Source organism: Lepidochelys kempii, chromosome 1 (assembly GCF_965140285.1).
Source record: "Lepidochelys kempii isolate rLepKem1 chromosome 1, rLepKem1.hap1, whole genome shotgun sequence".
NCBI classification, from domain to species: domain Eukaryota; kingdom Metazoa; phylum Chordata; order Testudines; family Cheloniidae; genus Lepidochelys; species Lepidochelys kempii.
The window spans coordinates 309,194,786-309,215,556 of NC_136380.1; the positions used below are offsets into that span (position 1 = coordinate 309,194,786).

Genomic DNA, 20,771 nt, shown 5'->3' on the forward strand with positions numbered 1-20,771 from the left:
GTTGCAGCAACAGGGCAAGATTTATTATCCAAATCTCCTGTCTCTACATCTGGCAGTGTGGGCTGTAGGACTTGAATGGACCTTGAAAGATCTTTGTCTTTTAGAAGTGCAGAACATACTAATTAATTCTAAGAAAAAATCAACCAGAAGATGTTACCAACTGAAATGGTTGAGGGTTGTGATTTGGATGCATAACAAACCTGAACAGTGTGGCACCAATTCAGCATCTTCTGGAATACTTACTTCGTTTAAAGACTGAGGGCCTATCAATCTCCTCACTGAGGGTTCATTTAGTGGCTATGTCGGCATATTGTGTTCTGATAGATAATAAATCTGTATTCTCATATAGTATGGTAAAATAAAAATTCTGAAAGGGCTTTCCAACTTGTGCCCACCTGTAAACGACCTGGTTCCATCATGGGATATCTATTTAGTCTTAGCACAATTAGTGAAGTCATATTTTGAGCTCTTTATTTTCCTATTATAAATCTGCTTTTTAATAGCTATACCTCCAGCTAGGTGAGTTGGCGAATTACACACTGTCATGGCTGGACCTGCCTTTCGCTATTTTGCATAAAGATAAAGTTGTACTTAAGCATAACCCAAGGTTTTTATCTAAATAGTAACAGACTTTCATGTTAATCAAACCATAAATTGACCAGTTCTTCCCTTTCTCCTACAGTAACATGGGTGAATTGAGTTTACACATTTTAGATGCTAAGAGAACTCTCGCTTATTATCTGAATGGAGAACTAAGAGATTTCACATACTTACTTACATTTTTTTTCCTCCTACAGAGACAATTGTAAGGGCCAGGTGGTATCCTCACAAACCATTTCTAGATGGGTTAAACAGTGTATTCAGATAACATACAAATTAGCAACTGTCTCTCCCCCTTCTGGTACTAGATCATATTCTACTAGGACAATGGCTCTGTCCTTGGCTTGTCTTATACTTTTGGAACTGGGACATGTCTGTAAGGCTGCCACATGGAGATCTGGGCATAAATTTAGGAAACATTACACATTAGATCAGGCATCTAGAATAGGCACCCAGTTTGGCAGGGCATTACTTCAATGACTAATTGGGACGCTGAGTCCCACTGTCCATTTTGGAGAGCTTGTTGCTAAACTGTTCCAAGAGTGGGAATATGCAGAGGACAGTCAAGGAAGAAATTAAGGTTATTCAACCATAACCAAAGTGCTTTGAGATGGACTCTGCACATTCTCACTCCCTGCCCACCTTCCCCTCTTTCTTATAGCCTGGGGGCAGAGGTAAAGGGGCAGTATATCTGAGACAGTGGTAGAAGGAACTAATGTGTCCAAGGGCACCATGTCCCCATTTAGAGCCTTGCCCTCAGAACATTCAGGAATATGAGGGGAAAGGCAGAAGTGGGAGGATGTGAGCGCTCCAACGGGCACTGCTTAGAGAAGATTCTACTGTCTAGGCTGCTCCAGCCTGCACAACCCAGAGATCATCTCAAAAGACACCAGTTACAGGTAAATAACCTTAATTTTTCTAGTCATATGTCAAATCTTTCTGCAGGCAGAGCAATAATGTAATGTGTTGCTCATATTGTCTTAAATGGCACCCCTGAGGGCAACTCAGTCTTGTTTAAAGGCCCAACCCTGCAACCAGAAGCTCCCTTGTATAGTCCTGTTCACTGTGCATAATGGGGCTATAAAAAGGAATAAAACCAACATGCAAGTGTAACTTTTGCAGGAATTGGCTTATGGTCAAAGTGAAAATCAAGTATGTGGCTTGACAGCTGTCTCCAGCACCATTAATGAATACATTTCTTAAATGTATGCAGTATTGCTAATGTTTTCTTGTTTACAAAGCTTTTATGCCGTATGTATCGATTTATGGCCCAATCCTGCTCTTGTTGAAGTTAGTGGGAATTTTGTCAATGATTTCAATAGAAAGAGGTTCTGGCCCTTAGAATTACTTGTGTTGTGTTCTTAAATAAGAGAATGAATTCATGAGTTGACCATATAAAATTGCTTTTAAAAAAATCTTCTATTTATCTATTACTTTAAAAATGAAAATGGTGTATAAGTCTGTCATTCTAGTGAATTAAGAGTGTATAAACTTTGTTGTAAAATAATTCTCAATAATCAATGCATTTTACATATTATTTGCTGGTAATTTTAGTAACTACAGCCCCTTTTTCACTTAAATGATTGTTATCCTAGTTGTTCTGAAAAAGAGTTGTGAACATGTCTTCAAACTTATTATCTCCCTAGCAGTTTTGGCATGGTGAAACATTCATTGCTGGAAATGAGCAGCTATTAATGACTAAGGCCCAATCCTGCAAGCACTTACGCATGTGCTTAACTTGATTCATGTGAAGTTAGACTACTCACATGAGTAAAAGTAAGCAGGTAAGCGCCTAAATGCCTGAGCGTGCAACTGTCCAGTATAGCCAGATCCCTGTGCCCATCTGGAACCCTAGCTAAGTCTTTTCAGAATCCCAATCCCACCGCTGCCAATTCTTGTTAATTGTTAGTATGCCTGTGATTTTTCCCTTAATTGTTATCTGTTACTCTTGGCTTCCGATTTCAAGCTGAACTAGATGTGGGTGGAATTCCTGCTGTGGCCACGAGGGGCCACTGCTGGCAGATTTTGGCTGCAGAGGCCCCTAGTTCCAGGAAATCTGAGCTGTCCACTCACTACAGAGGAGGAAAAGAGACTGCTGCTGGAGGGGGGAGCAAACAGCAGAAAATCCTTGGTGAAGAGGCGGGTGAGGAGGAAGAGAGAGGGAGCCAGCCCAGAGAGCACCAAGCAGGTGCAATAGGAGCTGTAGCAGGAGGGAACTGCCCATACTAAGTGGAACAGCAGCTCCAGCTTCTGTCTACAGTTGACCAAGTTTTCAACATCAAAATGGTAGGGGCTGGGGTTAGCTTCTTGCTAAGAGTTTGGAAACTGGACATTACATATGTGTGGGTGTACATATAAATAATCTGTCTTCTAATTTCCGATCTGATATGACCTCTGGTTTTATTTATATACTATGTTGTAAAACTGTGGGCAACCACTAGCAGCCCCATGTGGCACTGTGAGCATGACCCACCTTAACTTCCCCTGGTTGGAGTAGCAACGGGTTCAGTTTAACAGCCCAGGACAAGAAGAAGCCAATACACACTAACAAACAGCACATTCCCTTTTAATAGAGTTTCAGGACAGAAGCAACTATAATATGCGGTTCATAAGGACCTCACCTCTGGACTCTGGTTCAGCTCCCAGACTTAAAGTTCACAAAGTCTCTAGTTAGATTGTAGGAGACTAGCCTGAGAGGCAAAAACTACCCCCTGCATGGCTTCTACTCCCCTCTCTCTTGCTCAGCTAGTTTTTTTCTGTTTATACAGCCCAGCCCTAGGGTGGGGCAGGGAGTCCTTGATTACAGCCCAGGCTGCCACTTAAGGGGGTGGGGCAGGTAGTACACTCCTTGACATATATATAATAAAATAAAGCTTGTAATTTTTGGCCTCTCAAGGCCTGATTCTGATCGTACTTACCCCTGTTATTGATACTCCCCTGTATGACTCCAGTGGAATTACCCATAATTTACATTTATGTCAGTGTAATCTGTGAAGTGTAAAAAATCAAAGAAATAAACAAGATGAGAACCAGGCCCATGGCGTGGAGCTGGAATCCTGTGGGCAGCTGTAAAAATAAGAAGAATCATGTTAGTTCCATTCTGCTGCTGGTTGAGATTGCCCTGAGCCTCACAAGAGGCAGGTACTCGAGCTCTTCTCTGGGAAGGAAACTACAGAAAATATAGAGAGAAATACTGGAGATGCTAGCCCACTCCTTGCTGCAGGTGGACAGAGTAGATTACCAGAGAACTGCTCCACAGCACAATCCAGGAGGTGGAGTGGTCCAATCGGTTCTCTGCTCTTCCCTGTCCCCATCATTGCAACACCATACCTGGGAAAGGGGAGAGGGAATGAGCAACCCCTGAAGTTGTCTCCCCCTACCAAGCCTGGAAGAGAGGAGTGAAGAACACCTGGAGGAGCAGAGGTGCACTGAGAGGTAAAGAGTTGCTGGGAGGGGTGGATATTTAATTAATGGGCTGGGGGAGAGGGAGATGGGGAGGGCAGAAATGTTATGGGGTGGGGAGAGTGCATAATTGCTGGGCTGAGGGTCAGGCAGATATGGGGTTTGGGGAGTAGGGATGACGCAGAATTAATTCATTAGAATTTTGGGGTGAAGCTGGAAGCCCTGCCTCAGCATTTTATACAGATCATTGTCATTTGATTACAGATGGGTCCTCCCATGAGAAAACTTGCAGCAGGGGCTGAAATCACCTTACTCCATACATTTGGGAGAGCTGGCAACATTTGGGAGAGCTGGGGGGGGGTTCAAAAAAATCAAAAGACAGACCAAAAAATGAGATTAAAAAAAATCTCACAATTTCTAGGGCCTGACTCATGATTGTTGAACTTTTAGGGTTGGTAATATTGCTAACCAGGATTCTGTATAGAGGGGCAACATGGAAAAAAGGCACGGAGATGGGGATGGGAGAGAAAAATGAACAGTGCATCAAGGGTTCCTTGTTCCTTTTTGTTCCTGCTGCTGGGATCTTATAACTACTGTGAAATCTAGTGGTCTTGCGTTTCTGGAAATGCTGTAAGAAGACAAGCACCCAGGTTCTTAGTCTGCATCCACCGTGCTCTGAGTGCAGCTGGAGGAGGAAGGCACAGAAGAACTTTGAGAGTCTGGGGCCAAGTCTAGGGCACTCAGGGTTTCTCCTATGCAAGGACAATCCCCAGCTAGATGGATTCACTGGCTTTCCAGCACTTTTGCTGGAGTGGAATAAGGCATCTGGAGGAGTGGCTGAGGATCTGAGGCTGTAGTGATATACTGCAGCAATGCACTGGAACTGACATTAGGAACTTTGAGTACCCCTGCGTTTCCCTGGTGAACGGAAGGGTGTTCTCTGTATGGAGCGAATACTTTCTCCGGTGGAGAGTGTGGATGACCTTTAGAATCCTTTTCTTGTTCTTGAACCTGGGAATCAATTTAAGACAATTTGTATGATTTTAATGCCAGAAATGAGACTAAAAATTCACGTACAGTCAACACACCATGCAGTAAATATTACAGGAATTGCTGTGATTAAGAAATAAACCAGAGACATCAGTTTTTAAGTTTGCTTGTATGGCATTTTTTAATATGCAAAGTGATTGCTTTAACTCGGACATTAGAAAAAATAGACTCCAAATCCAAATAAACACAACTACTTCAGACACAAGTATAAACATCGCTTCCCACAGCTGCACAAAGGGCTAATCTCAGTAAGATACTAGAGAAGTGGGATTGCTGTTCTGTATAACAGACTGACTCTCATTTTTCATATATATGAGAGAGTCTGGGTCCTGAGAATGTCCTTGTATCTTTTTTTCATATACAGTTAAGAATACAGAACAAAGTGCATGGGATATATATACAAATATTTTTAGCAAAAGGAACATTATCATATAAGCAGCTTAGGTTTGTGATGATCATGCTGAGCCGCTAAACTGTTTGAGTCTGTTCAGCCCTTGTCTTATGTCAGCAGAGGAAAGTAGTAACCAGGCACTTCTGTAGCTGAGATACTGAATGCTTTACTTGGAATCCTTCTGGCTGTCTTCCTTTCTTTCCTTCTTTACTGTTAAATAGGGGACATTTTCATGCAGTGATATTAAATACACTGTACACCACTGAGGTTACCACATACTGCCATGGCAGTGCTGGAAGTGATAGACACAAGTAAGTCTAGCTCATGGAAATGTTAACAATATGTTTGTAAAATTGGATTCAAATGCTGCATGTGATGGTTGGATTCTCCCCTACCTGCAAGGCTCTTTTCAATCTGAGTTGTTACAGTAACAGAAGACTTTTAAATAACTGTTGTGTGACTGTAATTTGGAAATACACATTTTATATGAGCAGGGACACTTCTTGTTTCTGATTCAGATCTAACATTGCTTTTCCAGTTCCCAATCTGTGCCTCTTCAGAGCTGAGTGAAGTTAGCCCCACCCCCTATGCAGTCCAGCCTTTCTTTATATGATGTCTGTGGCCCAACTGAGTTCAGATGGTGTATGCAGGACTGTGTGTATGTCTGTCTGTCTATCTGAGATGAGCTGGAGTCATAAAGCTGAGTTGTTCCAAGTGGTTTTAATCAGCAATCCATTCGGGGAGAATGGAAAACTTCTGTCAGGATAACAACTGAGTAAGTAAACATAACTTTGAACTCAAATCGGAACAAAACAAACCCAAAGGAAAGTCTTCATAGTCTGTCAGATTCCAGATAAATGTTCACTGAGAGCGGTGCATGCTGACAGGAAAAGGGCAATTTAAAAAGGACTGGAATGAAGGAAACAGTAAAAACAAAGTGGGGATTGAAAATGTAATAGGAAAAAAAAATCAAATGATTGCTGGCAAAACCTGGACAGTCTTCAGCCATGCAAGGCATATATTAAGTTTTACTTCTTGCTTCCTTGGATTCTATTGTGTGCCTGTAGTTTCTTCTGCAGAGCTGGAGTAAAGATTTCTGCTCCTCTACTGTTTGCACATCGGTCTGTTCTGCAAACTATGCATTGGAGAAAGGCTAAGTCTGGCTCATTAGTGAGACGATAATTGCTATTTGTTTGTTTGTGTTTTGCACAGGTTGGATTCTATTCCTGTAACCTTTATGAAGAGCTCTTTGGAGCACTTTCTGCCTTTTGAACCTATGACTTCTTGTTCGGCACCATGGGGGAGTTCAGCATCAGGAATGGGAAGAACTTGAATTAGTTGTGGAAAAACACTCCTTTGTCTTTTTCGTGCCGATGGAAAGTGGCTGCTGCGAATGTTCCTGTGATGTGGAAAAGGGCAAAGTGAAAAAGGCAAAGTGGTCATGGTTTGTGGGCAGATTCTCTCTCGCCTCAGGCTGTGTCGCCCTCGCCCCTTCCTTCTGGTGCTGGTGGTGGGTGTCTATCTTTTCTACCAGATCCTGCCACCTATACGGACCAAACGACTCCTTCTGGCAGTTTATAATGGGACTTCACCAAACAAACTAGCTGAGTCACAGCAAGAGAGATACAGGGAGGTCTCTTCAAGGCACACTCATTGCTTCCTCCCTTCCAGTAATTCACAAACAGTGAATAAGGTAAGTCAACTCAATGAGTGTGCTGCAGTTAGGTTTCAGAGTAACAGCCGTGTTAGTCTGTATTCGCAAAAAGAAAAGGAGTACTTGTGGCACCTTAGAGACTAACCAATTTATTTGAGCATGAGCTTTCGTGAGCTACAGCTCACTCAAGTGAGCTGTAGCTCACGAAAGCTCATGCTCAAATAAATTGGTTAGTCTCTAAGGTGCCACAAGTACTCCTTTTCTTTTTGCAGATAGGTTTGCCATCCTTTCAGGATTTGCGGGGAGTCTCCTGGAATTGGCATCGATCTCCCGGGGACTATTGAAAGCAATCTGGGAGATTTTAATAGGATATTTTAAGAAAATGACATTGTCATGTTAGAAAAAAAAAATCTCCCAGAATAGATTCAGTCAGAGTTGGCAACCCTAGCTGCAATAATGGCCTGGGATGAGTCCAGCAAGACCATTTATGTCCAACTAAAATTAACATTGAGTTTGAAGTGTGTACAAATAAGCATGTGAGTGACCTAGTGATAATGAAATACTTGTAAACACAGCCCATTAACTCGTTCCTCGGCACACTTTTATTGTCAAATGAATCCCTAATGCTTTGATTAAAGCATTGCATTATTTTTTTGACTCCATGGAAACTTCAGTCATCTTCTACTTGCTGTGCAGCACATATTTTGTTTTGTCTTTAGAAATGGGGTCAGGAACTTTATAGGACAGACATGTAAATCAAATTTCAGTGGGACTTCATAAAAATGACTGAGGCTAGTCATTAGCATAGACTCTTTCCCTCAAACATTTATTAGCACTGAGAACGTAGCTGTACTGTTTTGAAGTTATCTGCTCGTGCTTTTTGAACTTCACTGGGATTCTGGTGAAAAGCTAAAATAAACTGTATTTCTAAAACTTTCTTCTTGTTGTCAAATGACATGGACATTATTTACTCAGAAGGCTTTTGAACAGCAAATTTCTCTTTGTCTTTATGTTACCTGATCACATGTTTATTTTGTATAGTGTGGCTGAGATACGTATTAGAACGTTAGACAAATGCAGACCCTGTTACTTTTTTGTTGGCTGTTGTTACCGATGGCTTGTCAAGTGGTCCAGGCCACGCTAGTTGTATTTATTTTGGAATCTGTGATGAGCACTAGCACAATTGTATCAGGTTTTGTTGAATCCTGGAGGGTGTTGGTAATAGTTTCGGATGGATTTTGTTGTCAAATTACCATTATGGCAGCACTAGTACAAATAGAAACTATTAATGACTGTAAAGATTATTCGAGGACATATCTGTTGGGTGGCATCTGCATAAAGCAGTTTAGTTCAGACCTTTGAAAATAAAATATCTTATTTAGAAGACCTTTCACTGGTTTGCTTAGTTATACTTCACTCTGAAAGGTCAAAAGAATTGACTTTATGACAGCCATTGTAAAGAACATCTGTTGTGACAATTAAAAACAGATCGGGTTCAATAGCTTGCTTGAACCTTTAACCCATATGTGTGGAAGAATCCTCAGATTTATTTTTCAATTGTGAATTCAGATTTTTCTCATGGCTTCCAGAAATCTAGTCCAGAATTTAACTACCATAATTTTGTCTTTTAGTTGAATTTTAACTACTCTCTCTAAGTTTTCTTCAACTAGGTAACAAATACAATTAAATTTACAAACGCAATTCGTATATTTGGCAATGTAGTTGCATCATCTTCTATTTTGTGACTTTTCATGATTACGGATCTATTCTCTTTTGATTACTGTAGCCATAAACGCGGATGAGCATTTTATACTAAACAGCTTAATATTTGTAAGAGCTGGTGGGAGCAGCTGTGAAGCTTGGTTAACATGTTTGATGGATATTTCCTTCCCTGTTTTGATTTAACAAACATGCAGACTTAGCAACGGCTTCTGTGCTGGGGCAGTTTCGGTTGAGTGAGAAGTTTATGCTATTACAATATGCGGCATTTATTATCTTCCTGTATCCATAGATGTGACTACTGCATGCACATACTGAACCTATCGTATTTTTTAAATGCATCTTTTAACTGTCATAAAAATGTTTTTCAAGCATGTGCTGTTTTAACATACGTTCTCCTTATTATTCAGAAGGCCACCTACCGCTTGTTGGCTACATGTCTAAGAAGTTCCTGCGTGAGCCTTATGGAATGAAATGTCTTGCATGTGTGGTGGATGTTCTCGGTCTTTCTCTAGAACATCTTTAGATTGCATGACTAATCTCAGAGACTAGGAACAATGAAATCAGCCTTCCCCAAAAAATCTGCCATGGTGCTTCCGTGGTGTGCTCACAAACTGTGCACACATTTTTAGCCTAGAGCAAATTGTGATGGATGAACTTTTACATTGGTTTATTATGACAAGTACCCGGTGGTACCCATGGCAAATTTGTTATGCTTGAAATGTTACACTGGTTTATTATGCAATAGTAGGTGCACCCGTGGTAGTTAAGGTTGCAAAACAGTTTCAATTAAATCTCCCCCTTTTTTTTTTGCATATTCATGAATAAAGCTGGACAAATACTGCAAAATATTGTCCACATGCTCAACCACATTAATTAATTGACTTCAGTTGTGTGTAGTTACTGTGAATATTCTAGAAAATGATCTTACTGTCAAGAATCTTATGTTCACTAAAATGGCAATTTTCAGCATATATTGAAAGCAGGACCCTGAGTGAATATCATGCGTAGCACTGAAAGAAAATAAAAACCATGCCTGTGATGTTGTCCTTTAAATCACGGTAGGTGATTCTGATGCATCTGGGATGAGGAAACATCTTGTGTTGTGCTGCAGAATCTCCTCTGGCTTGTTCAGGGATAGTGTAGGTATAGGATCAGACTTTTCTTCAGTCAGAAAAACAGTTAGCGTGGTGTCAAACCTGGGAGTGGCAGGTTGGTCCTCGGCTTGTTATTGCAGCAGAGGACTCCCCTCCCCAAGTGTTATAAAACAGCAGTGGCAACAATTCCACTTGGTTACTACACATGCAATGAAATGCTACCTTGATTTGTGGGTCCACATAGCACAAATGACTTTAAGATGAAACCTGATGTCTTTTATGAACCAACCAGGGAAGCGCATTGGCAGGTTTCTGGAGATGTACAGTTTTGCTACTTACATCTCAGAGACTGGAATCTCTCTAATTGTTTAAAGCTGTTGTTTCCAAAAATGTGGATCAATATAATGCTAGAAAGTTGATGTGTCCATTTAGTATGTAAGTATGTCTTTAAGCCCATGCAATATTCACTGATTTGGAGTCACTGATTTGCCTTTCAGTATAATGCAAAAAAAAAAAAAAAAAAAAATTAATGGCCAGAACACAGATTTGGGTAACAGTTTGGAAAGCTTGCCAGATCTCAAAGGCTGATCGTGCAGACCCATTTTTACAGGCACAATGGGCAAAACTTTGGTGCCTAAAATTAGGCACCTTGATCTGTAGCCAGGTTTTCGAAGGTGATGGGCACCCAGAGATATCATGCCACATATTTATGTGCTTACCTATAAATTTAGGAGACTTACTTTACGGACTTATTTCCGAGCCTCTTGTCCAATCATACTTAGCAGTTTGCTGTAGTGGTTTTTCATTTTCAAAACCATTTAGAACACAAACACCAAGATGTTCAAAAATGGGTGCCTAAAATTAGGTTCTTAAGACCATATTTAGGCAACTGCCTGATTTTCAGAATTGTTGAGCACCCAATAACTCCTAACTTTAGGCTATTATTTTGGAATACCTAGTTAGTAATTGAATTCCGCCTCACAACATGCTTCTGAAGAACTGTCTGTGTACGGTACATATATGCCCCTCATTATTATAGTATCTGAGCACTTCACAATGTTTAGTGATGTTATCCTCACAAGACCCCTGTGAGATAGGGAACTGAGGTGCAGAGAAACTAAGTGACTTTCTCAGTGTCATCTAGGAAGTCTGTAGCAGAGCAGGGAATTGAGCCCAGGTCTTCCAAGTCCTCAGCTCATGGGGACCGTCAACCACTGGACCATCCTACTTCTCATGTAATCACCCTCTTTTACCGGTGAAGTAATGAAGGCTAGAGTGGGGAGGCAGTATGAGTGCTGGAATTAGAACTCTGAAGTTCCTGGCTCCCAGTCCTGTGCTCAGACCACTAGCACACCTCTCATGAGAAGTAAATGTACAGCACAATGTGTGTGAAAATAGTTGTGCAGTGTTCATATAAGTAAACGGGATTAGGTTCAAGAGACTGAGGTGAAACTGACCTTAGTACAGAGAGCCTGCACAAGTTCCCATATTACACTTAAACTCAGTATCAAGGGATTAAGTGGGATTCAGATGGCAAAAAGGACCTTTTGTGGGGTGAATTTTGTCCTATGCTGAATTTGTTCCTTAAGATTATGTTCAGAGTTTTGCTATAACATAATTAGACAGAGAGGCTTCTCTTTGCACCAAAATAGTAGAAAACAATGTGGGAGAATGGAATTTATCCAGCATGGAATCCAGGGTTAACCACAGTGCCGCTGCCAGTGATGTGATTTAGCCAATTAAATTCATAGCCATGAGGTAGGGGATGAAACCAATTCACCCTAGTAGAGCAGCAAAACCTCTTCCTGCAATGTAGAATATAAAAATACTGGGGCAGTAAAGCAAAGTTATTTTTACACAAACGAGGAGGCAGAGATGCTGTGGTGGGAGGCACAGAGTGGAGACAAAGTTTTTTGATCACTCCTCAGTTTCATTGGGTTTGTCACATAGGAGGAGGAGAAGCTGTGGGAGGGGGGATGACAGCAGCTGGACAGGGAGGGAGAAAGCAGGTCTGATCTTGTTCACTTCACTCATGTGAGTAGTTCTATTAAAATCCATGGAACAGCTCTTGTGAATTAGCCAAGTGGGATTTGGTTTGTAGTCTGTCTGGGGTATAGCACTGGAATTTGGTTCCATGAACTGTATACAATCATGAAGCAAGGGAATTTTGAATGATAGCACTATGCTTCCATCTTGGTGATTGACTGCCAGCAACTCAAGCTTCACTTTTGTGGCTTATATCATCATCAGAAACTAACTATCAAAGTAAATCACCATAATTTACTTGCCTGTTCTATATTTATTCAGCAAACAATGGGAAGCAGAATCACATTCCAACCATTTCGATCCAAAACCCACTTCTTCCTGAGTGGGAAATCTTGTAGCATGTAAGCCAAAACATTTTAAATGCCTTCCAGAAAGCGAAACAGGAAATTAACTTCCCTGTAACAATGCAGGAAGTGTTTGAACTTAAAAGTGAAATAAAACAGTAACAAGAACACCTTATTTGTATTTGTATGCACTATGGTGCAAGTCAACAAAATGTGTAGAAGACTCCTTTGGAATTAAGGAAGACTCTCTAATGCCCCAAATGCTCAGCCTAAAGGATGGTGAAACTAATTCAAAGTTTTCTGTTATTTATTATTATTTGTATTGCAGTAGTTCTTAGGATTCCAAGGCATGGACCAGAACGCTGTCCTAGTAAGTGCTGTCTAAAAATCTAGATGGATCCACTCTTACGCTGCTGGTTCTCTTCTAACTGAAAGCAATGGGATTTAGTCAGTTCTCTGACCGCCTGTCTGTGTCATTGAAAATACTGTCATTGTTCACATAGGGCTTGATTCCTTTTCACATTGTGTTTCTTTTGAGGAGTTCCTGGTGTGTAAAGGGCCCATAAAGCCTGTTTAATTGGGTGACATACAGCTGGCACAGAAGATCTCTGTCACCCCTTTGCAGTATCCAACGCAGGCAGCATGTCAGGCAAAAGGGAATGTGGCCAGAGTGCTACTGTGCTCAAACTATTCCCAGTAGCTGGAATAGTCCCTGGAGGTTGTGAGCAGCTGTATGCCAGAGACAGCAATCCTGAGGCTTCCTGTAATTTACATTGTGGGGTAAAGGGGCCAAAATCAGGTAGTTTAAAAGGTGATGGGTCCTGCACTGGGAGGAGCTCAGCCAGATCTGAGAATCGGGGCCATTGTCTTCAGAAGAAGAGTTTAATTTGTCACAATGAAGTAATGATCAGTGAAATTCTGTAGCAACCATTCAAACTGTTTTTGCTTGCCTGTCAGACATGGATAATGCCTCAATATTTGTGGTGGTACACAATAAGCCAAGAATCTCAAAAACCTCCAAGGAACTGATTTCCCCTTTCAATTTTAAATATCTCAGCTAATTTCTTTTTGGCCAAAGCAACAACAGTATTTATGTAGTGTCTGAGCTAATTGCTGACCAGATTTCATATTTTAAACTGGAACAGCTTTAGGGTTATGTAAGTTAAAGAAAGACCAGTAAAATCTATTGTATTTTTATAGTAGCATAACCTAAAAAAATCCAAACCAATTTAAAGAAAAAAATGACAAAGGATTTTCTCCTAGGCAGACAATTTCCCCAGCCATTCTATAATACGCATAAAGTAGATGCTCATTTTACAATAGAAAATAATTACATCATTTAGAGCTTTAGTATTATGTGAATCTAGTTGTTTTTGTAGTTCATTGAAAGCCTAAGCAACGTACATTTTGTTTTGGTTTTTAACCGAGCATACTTTTTTGAGAGTTGACCGAATAGGACACAAATATTTTCTTTCATTTCCCCTCCCTTCCCCCCCAGTTCATTATGTACATTTAAAACATAATTACAAACTCTTCTTTTACATACATTTATTCACTTGCTAGTCCATCATGGTTTCTTTAAACCTCACTTTGCAGATCATCTAAAACTGCATATCAAAGCTTAAGTAGGTGTCAGTGACTCTGTATAATGACAGGTTTCAGAGTAACAGCCCTGTTAGTCTGTATTTGCAAAAAGAAAAGGAGTACTTGTGGCACCTTAGAGACTAAAAAATTTATTTGAGCATAAGTTTTCATGAGCTACAGCTCACTTCATCGGAGGCATTCAGTGGAAAATACAGTGGGGAGATGTATATACATAGAGAACATGATACAATGGGTGTTAGTTACCATACACACTGTAACGAGAGTGATCAGGTAAGGTGAGCTGTTACCAGCAGGACAGTAGGGGGGAAAAAACCTTTTGTAGTGATAATCAAGGTGGGCCATTTCCAGCAGTTGACAAGAACGTCTGAGGAACAGCGGGGTGGGGTGAGGGGATGGGCGTGTGGGGGTGGAGGAAATAAACATGGGGAAATAGTTTTACTTTGTGTAATGACCGATCCACTCCCAGTCTTTATTCAAGCCTAAGTTAATTGTATCCAGTTTGCAAATTAATTCCAATTCAGCAGTCTCTCGTTGGAGTCTGCTTTTGAAGTTTTTTTGTTGAAGAATTGCAACTTTTAGGTCTGTAATCGAGTGACCAGAGAGATTGAAGTGTTCTCTGATTGGTTTTTGAATGTTATAATTCTTGACGTCTGATTTGTGTCCATTTATTCTTTTACACAGAGACTGTCCAGTTTGGCCAATGTACATGGCAGAGGGGCATTGCTGGCACATGATGGCATAGATCACATTGGTAGATGTGCAGGTGAATGAGCCTCTGATAGTGTGGCTGATGTGATTAGGCCCTATGATGGTGTTCCCTGAATAGATATGTGGACACAGTTGGCAACAGGCTTTGTTGCAAGGATAGGTTCCTGGGTTAGTGGTTCTGTTGTGTGGTGTGCGGTTGCTGGTGAGTATTTGCTTCAGGTTGGGGGGCTGTCTGTAAGCAAGGACTGGCCTGTCTCCCAAGATCTGTGAGAGTGATGGGTCGTCCTTCAGGATAGGTTGTAGATCCTTGATGTTGCGCTGGAGAGGTTTTAGTTGGGGGCTGAAGGTGATGGCTAGTGGCGTTCTGTTATTTTCTTTGTTGGGCCTGTCCTGTAGTAGGTAACTTCTGGGTACTCTTCTGGCTCTGTCAATCTGTTTCGTCACTTCAGCAGGTGGGTATTGTAGTTGTAAGAATGCTATATAGAGATCTCGTAGGTGTTTGTCTCTGAGGGGTTGGAGCAAATGCTGTTGTATCAAAGAGCTTGGCTGTAGACAATGGATCGTGTGGTGTGGTCAGGGTGAAAGCTGGAGGCATGTAGGTAGGAATAGCGGTCAGTAGGTTTCCGGTATAGGGTGGTGTTTATGTGACCATCGCTTATTAGCACCGTAGTGTCCAGGAAGTGGATCTCTTGTGTGGACTGGTCCAGGCTGAGGTTGATAGTGGGATGGAAATTGTTGAAATCATAGTGGAATTCCTCAAGGGCTTCTTTTCCATGGGTCCAGATGATGAAGATGTCATCAATGTAGTGCAAGTAGAGTAGGGGCATTAGGGGACGAGAGCTGAGGAAGCGTTGTTCTAAGTCAGCCATAAAAGTGTTGGCATACTGTGGGGCCATGCGGGTACCCATAGCAGTGCCGCTGATTTGAAGGTATACATTGTCCCCAAATGTGAAATAGTTATGGGTGAGGACAAAGTCACAAAGTTCAGCCACCAGGTTTGCCGTGACATTATTGGGGATAGTGTTCCTGATGGCCTGTAGTCCATCTTTGTGTGGAATGTTCGTGTAGAGGGCTTCTACATCCATAGTGGCTAGGATGGTGTTTTCAGGAAGATCACCGATGGATTGTAGTTTCCTCAGGAAGTCCGTGGTGTCTCGAAGATAGCTGGGAGTGCTGGTAGCGTAGAGCCTGAGGAGGGAGTCTACATAGCCAGACAATCCTGCTGTCAGGGTGCCAATGCCTGAGATGATAGGGCGTCAAGGATTTCCAGGTTTATGGATCTTGGGTAGCAGATAGAATACCCCTGGTCGGGGTTCCAGGGGTGTGTCTGTGCAGATTTGTTCTTGTGCTTTTTCAGGGAGTTTCTTGAGCAAATGCTGTAGTTTCTTTTGGTAACCCTCAGTGGGATCAGAGGGTAATGGCCTGTAGAAAGTGGTGTTGGAGAGTTGCCTAGCAGCCTCTTGTTTATATTCCGACCTATTCATGATGACGACAGCACCTCCTTTGTCAGCCTTTTTGATTATGATGTCAGAGTTATTTCTGAAGCTGTGGATGGCATTGTGTTCTGCACAGCTGAGGTTATGGGGCAAGTGATGTTGCTTTTCCACAATTTCAGCCCGTGCACATCGGCGGAAGCACTCTATGTAGAAGTCCAGTCTGTTGTTTCGACCTTCAGGAGGAGTCCACCCAGAATCCTTCTTTTTGTAGTCTTGGTAGGAAGGTCTCTGTGGGTTAGTATGTTGTTCAGAGGTGTGTTGGAAATATTCCTTGAGTTGGAGACGTCGAAAATAGGATTCTAGGTCACCACAGAACTGTATCATGTTCGTGGGGGTGGAGGGGCAGAAGGAGAGGCCCTGAGACAGGACAGATTCTTCTGCTGGGCTGAGAGTATAGTTGGATAGATTAACAATATTGCTTGGTGGATTAAGGGAACCACTATTGTGGCCCCTTGTGGCATGCAGTAGTTTAGATAGTTTAATGTCCTTTTTCTTTTACAGAGAAGCAAAGTGTGTGTTGTAAATGGCTTGTCTAGTTTTAGTAAAGTCCAGCCACGAGAAATTTTGTGTGGAAGGTTGTTTTTTATGAGAGTATCCAGTTTTGAGAGCTCATTCTTAATCTTTCCCTGTTTGCTGTAGAGGATGTTGATCAGGTGGTTCCGCAGTTTCTTTGAGAGCGTGTGGCACAAGCTGTCAGCATAGTCTGTGTGGTATGTAGATTGTAATGGATTTTTTACCTTCAGTCCTTTTGGTATGGTGTCCATCTGTTTGCATTTGGAAAGGAAGATGATGTCTGTATCTGTATGAGTTTTTTCATGAAGTTGATAGATTTCCACTTCATATGGCTAAATTCAGTGCCTTGCATAATGACAGGTTTCAGAGTAGCACCGTGTTAGTCTGTATCTGCAAAAAGAAAAGGAGTACTTGTGGCACCTTAGAGACTAACAAATTGATTTGAGCATGAGCTTTCGTGAGCTACAGCTCACTTCATCGGATGCATCCATGTTTGTTTTGTAGAACTGGGGCCAGAGATGCTGTTCACTAGTTCCTTTTACATGGGTGCACATGTAGTAAATCCACCTGCTAACAAAGAACCTGAAATTTCTAATCTGGGAAGAAAAACCTTTATTAAACTAGCTTTAAAACAGAAACTTGTCTTCATTTCAAAATTATTTTTGAATATTCCAAAGGCAGTTAATTCACCTTCTGGACTAATCCCACCACACAGTCAAGCTATCGGAGTACCAAAAAGAGTCAAAGCGGTAAAATGATACAGTATTTGAACAGATTATTTTAATCTGTTGAGTTCTGCTCCTTTTATGCCAAGTCTCAGCCCAGAGTGAATTTTTATGGCTGAGAAAAAGGGTTTATAGAAGCAAAACTGGCAAACCCTAACTTTAGAAATATGAATGTTGTTGCTATAATATTGGAAATTCTGACAGACTCCTACTGGTAACTAGATCAACGTGGATAGTGACGTAATGTATTTTATATAGAGTACTGGAAACAAATATGGGATCACTTGCTGCATAAGGGAAACGTTATTTAATTTGGCCAATTTGTTGTTAATACAATGCAACTATAGGTTTTTTTAAAAACCCTACCCTCACTTGTTAAGAAAACAGAGAGGAAGTTGTACATGTGTATAGGAATGCAGAGTGCTCCGAAAATACAGGGGTGAGGAAATAAATTTGGGAGCACTGCACATGGATCTTGAAAAAAGGGGAGAAATAGCGTTGAGCTTTCTCTTATATTATTTAATAGCATCAGCTTAAACGTCAGGTCATGCTGCTACATTCAGAATTCTCAAAATCTGACTCCCACAGATCCCATCATCCTAAATTGAATTTTTGTGAAAGTCAGTTGATAGAAATGCCATTTATTTAATAGTTAAACTACAGGAGTTATGGAGGACGACCCTTCAGAGTGCACCACTAGTTGATTTACTTGGTTCTTATTGCTTTAGTTTTGGCTGTATGTGTGTGGTGGGAAATGTTAGCGACCAACAACCTGAAGGACTTATTTTTTTGAAAGTTTCTCTGATGTGTGTAGCCCGAACAAGATCTCCAAGGCAACTGGACATGTCCGTAGTGGTAGATTCTGTTTGTGTGGAAAATCTATATCAGAACCCATTTTATCACTGGTTTCCAGAGGCAGCAATGAATATGGAAGGTTTCTGTCTAGGTACTTTAGAAAGGCAGTGCTGGATGTTTTCGCCAGAAGTGCTTTTTTATGTAAAGTTTGTTGTTTGAACTGTTTTTTTGATGAATATCAGTGTCCCTAATGAGCAATAGGAACAGTGTCTGGCCATCTTCCAGTTACAGCACTTTTAAAAACATTTGCCTAAGAACTGAAGCCTGCTTCATTGCTCCGTTGTAACTGCGGTCTTTCATCTCTCTCTCTCTCTGACTGCATTGTGTTTAATTGGTGTATTGGCATATTTGTAAGGTTAGTGTGTTATAAATATTCCAGCTAATCCATAGCCTAGGGAAGATTCCGTGTGCAGTACAACTGAAGTCCAAGAGGGAGGGAGGAGAAGTTTGGCAATACCAGGAGCCATCTTGCTCCTTCCGATGGGAGCATATCATCATAAGGACGGTTTAGGATGGCATCAGAGTTGGCATGGGCTGAGGCCTCCAAGCCCAGGGACCAGAGAATTCACTGGAAAGGCACTCCTAGATCTATAGAGGATCTATAGAAGATAGCCTGTCTGTGTCTACCACAGTGGGGCCCTCTGCCCTGGAAGCACTGCTCCTTCAGGAGCCATGTGGCAGACTTCCCATGTATCTGCTTCATAGGAGACATAGAGCGGACTCTGCAGAAGTATAATCCTTCAGTGGGATTTTCAAACAGAGCTCTCCTGGCTGAGCAGGGAATGGTGCCACACAGATTCTAGGCCTCTGCCCCATTCTGACTGAGCAGTGTTTGATACAAGCCTGTTCATTTTTGTTGCCCTCCACTGAAATCTCTCCAATTTGTCCACATCCCTTCTCCAGTGGGGGGACCAAAACTGGAGGCAGTACTCCAGGTGTGGCCTCACCAGTGCTGAATAGAGGGTGTCAAGGTTCCTCCCTCACTCTGAACTCTAGGGTACAGATGTGGGGACCTGCATGAAAAACCTCCTAAGCTTATCTTTACCAGCTTAGGTCAAAACTTCCCCAAGGTACAAAATATTCCACCCGTTGTCCTTGGATTGGCTGCTACCACCACCAAACTAATACTGGTTACTGGGGAAGAGCTGTTTGGACGCGTCTTTCCCCCCCAAAATACTTCCCAAAACCTTGCACCCCACTTCCTGGACAAGGTTTGGTAAAAAGCCTCACCAATTTACCTAGGTGACTACAGACCCAGACCCTTGGATCTTAAGAACAATGAACAATCCTCCCAACACTTGCACCCCCCCTTTCCTGGGAAATGTTGGATAAAAAGCCTCACCAATTTGCATAGGTGACCACAGACCCAAACCCTTGGATCTGAGAACAATGAAAAAGCATTCAGTTTCTTACAAGAAGACTTTTAATAAAAATAGAAGTAAATAGAGGTAAAGAAATCCCCCCTGTAAAATCAGGATGGTAGATATCTTACAGGGTAATTAGCTTCAAAAACATAGAGAACCCCTCTAGGCAAAACCTTAAGTTACAAAAAAGATACACAGACAGAAATAGTTATTCTATTCAGCACAGTTCTTTTCTCAGCCATTTAAAGAAATCATAATCTAACACATGCCTAGCTAGATTACTTACTAAAAGTTCTAAGACTCCATTCCTGGTCTATCCCCGGCAGAAAACCAGTATCTAGACAGACACACAGACCCTTTTTTTCTCTCCCTCCTCCCAGCTTTTGAAAGTATCTTGTCTCCTCATTGGTCATTTTGGTCAGGTGCCAGGGAGGTTACCTTTAGCTTCTTAACCCTTTACAGGTGAGAGGAGCTTTCCCCTGGCCAGGAGGGATTTCAAAGGGGTTTACCCTTCCCTTTATATTTATGACAGAGGGGAAAAATCACTTCCCTTGATTTGCTGGCAACACTCCTACTAATACAGCCCAATATGCCGTTGGTCTTCTTGGCAACGAGGGCACACTGCTGACTCATATCTAGCTTCTTATTCACTGTAATCCCAAGGTCCTTTTCTGCAGAACTGCTGCTTAGCCAGTTGGTCCCCAGCCTGCAGAGGTGCATGTGATTCTTCCTTCCTAAGTGCAGGACTCTGCACTTGTCCTTGTTGAACCTCATCAGATTTCTTTTGGCCCAATCCTCCAATTTGTCTAGGTCACTCTGGACCCTATCCCTACCCTCCAGCTTATCTACCTCTCCCCACAGTTTAGTGTCATCTGCGAATTTGCTGAGGGTTAATTAATGGCAATTAATCCCATCATCCAGATCATTGATAAAGATGTTGAACAAAACCGGCCCCAGGACCGACCCCTGGGGTACTCCGCTTGATACTGGCTGCCAACTAGACATCAAGCTGTTGATTACTACCCGTTGAGCCCGACAATCAAACCAGCTTTTATCCACCTTATAGTCCATTCATCCAATCCATACTTTTTTAACTTGCTGGCAAGAATACTCACTCCCAGATCTAGCACTGGCCCCTGTCCTCCCTCAACCACATCCACAGATGATTCAGAAAAGCAGTCTTTGACAGCTTCAGGGAACTGATGGGCAGGATCCCCTGGGAGAATAACATGAGGGGGAAAGGAGTCCAGGAGAGCTGGCTG

The 20,771-nt window shown here is 41.8% G+C and overlaps 1 protein-coding gene across 1 annotated transcript in view; it reads left to right on the forward strand.

Annotated features, from left to right (window-relative positions):
* The first annotated feature begins 6,095 nt into the window (after window positions 1–6,095).
* CPED1 (cadherin like and PC-esterase domain containing 1) overlaps window positions 6,096–20,771 on the forward strand; it is a 216,742-nt gene continuing 202,066 nt past the window's right edge. Inside the window, exons 1-2 of the mRNA XM_073328194.2 lie at window positions 6,096–6,218; window positions 6,656–7,136. Coding sequence (XP_073184295.2) covers window positions 6,885–7,136 — 252 coding nt within the window. The 5' untranslated portion in view covers window positions 6,096–6,218; window positions 6,656–6,884. The remainder of the gene's footprint in view (window positions 6,219–6,655; window positions 7,137–20,771) is intronic.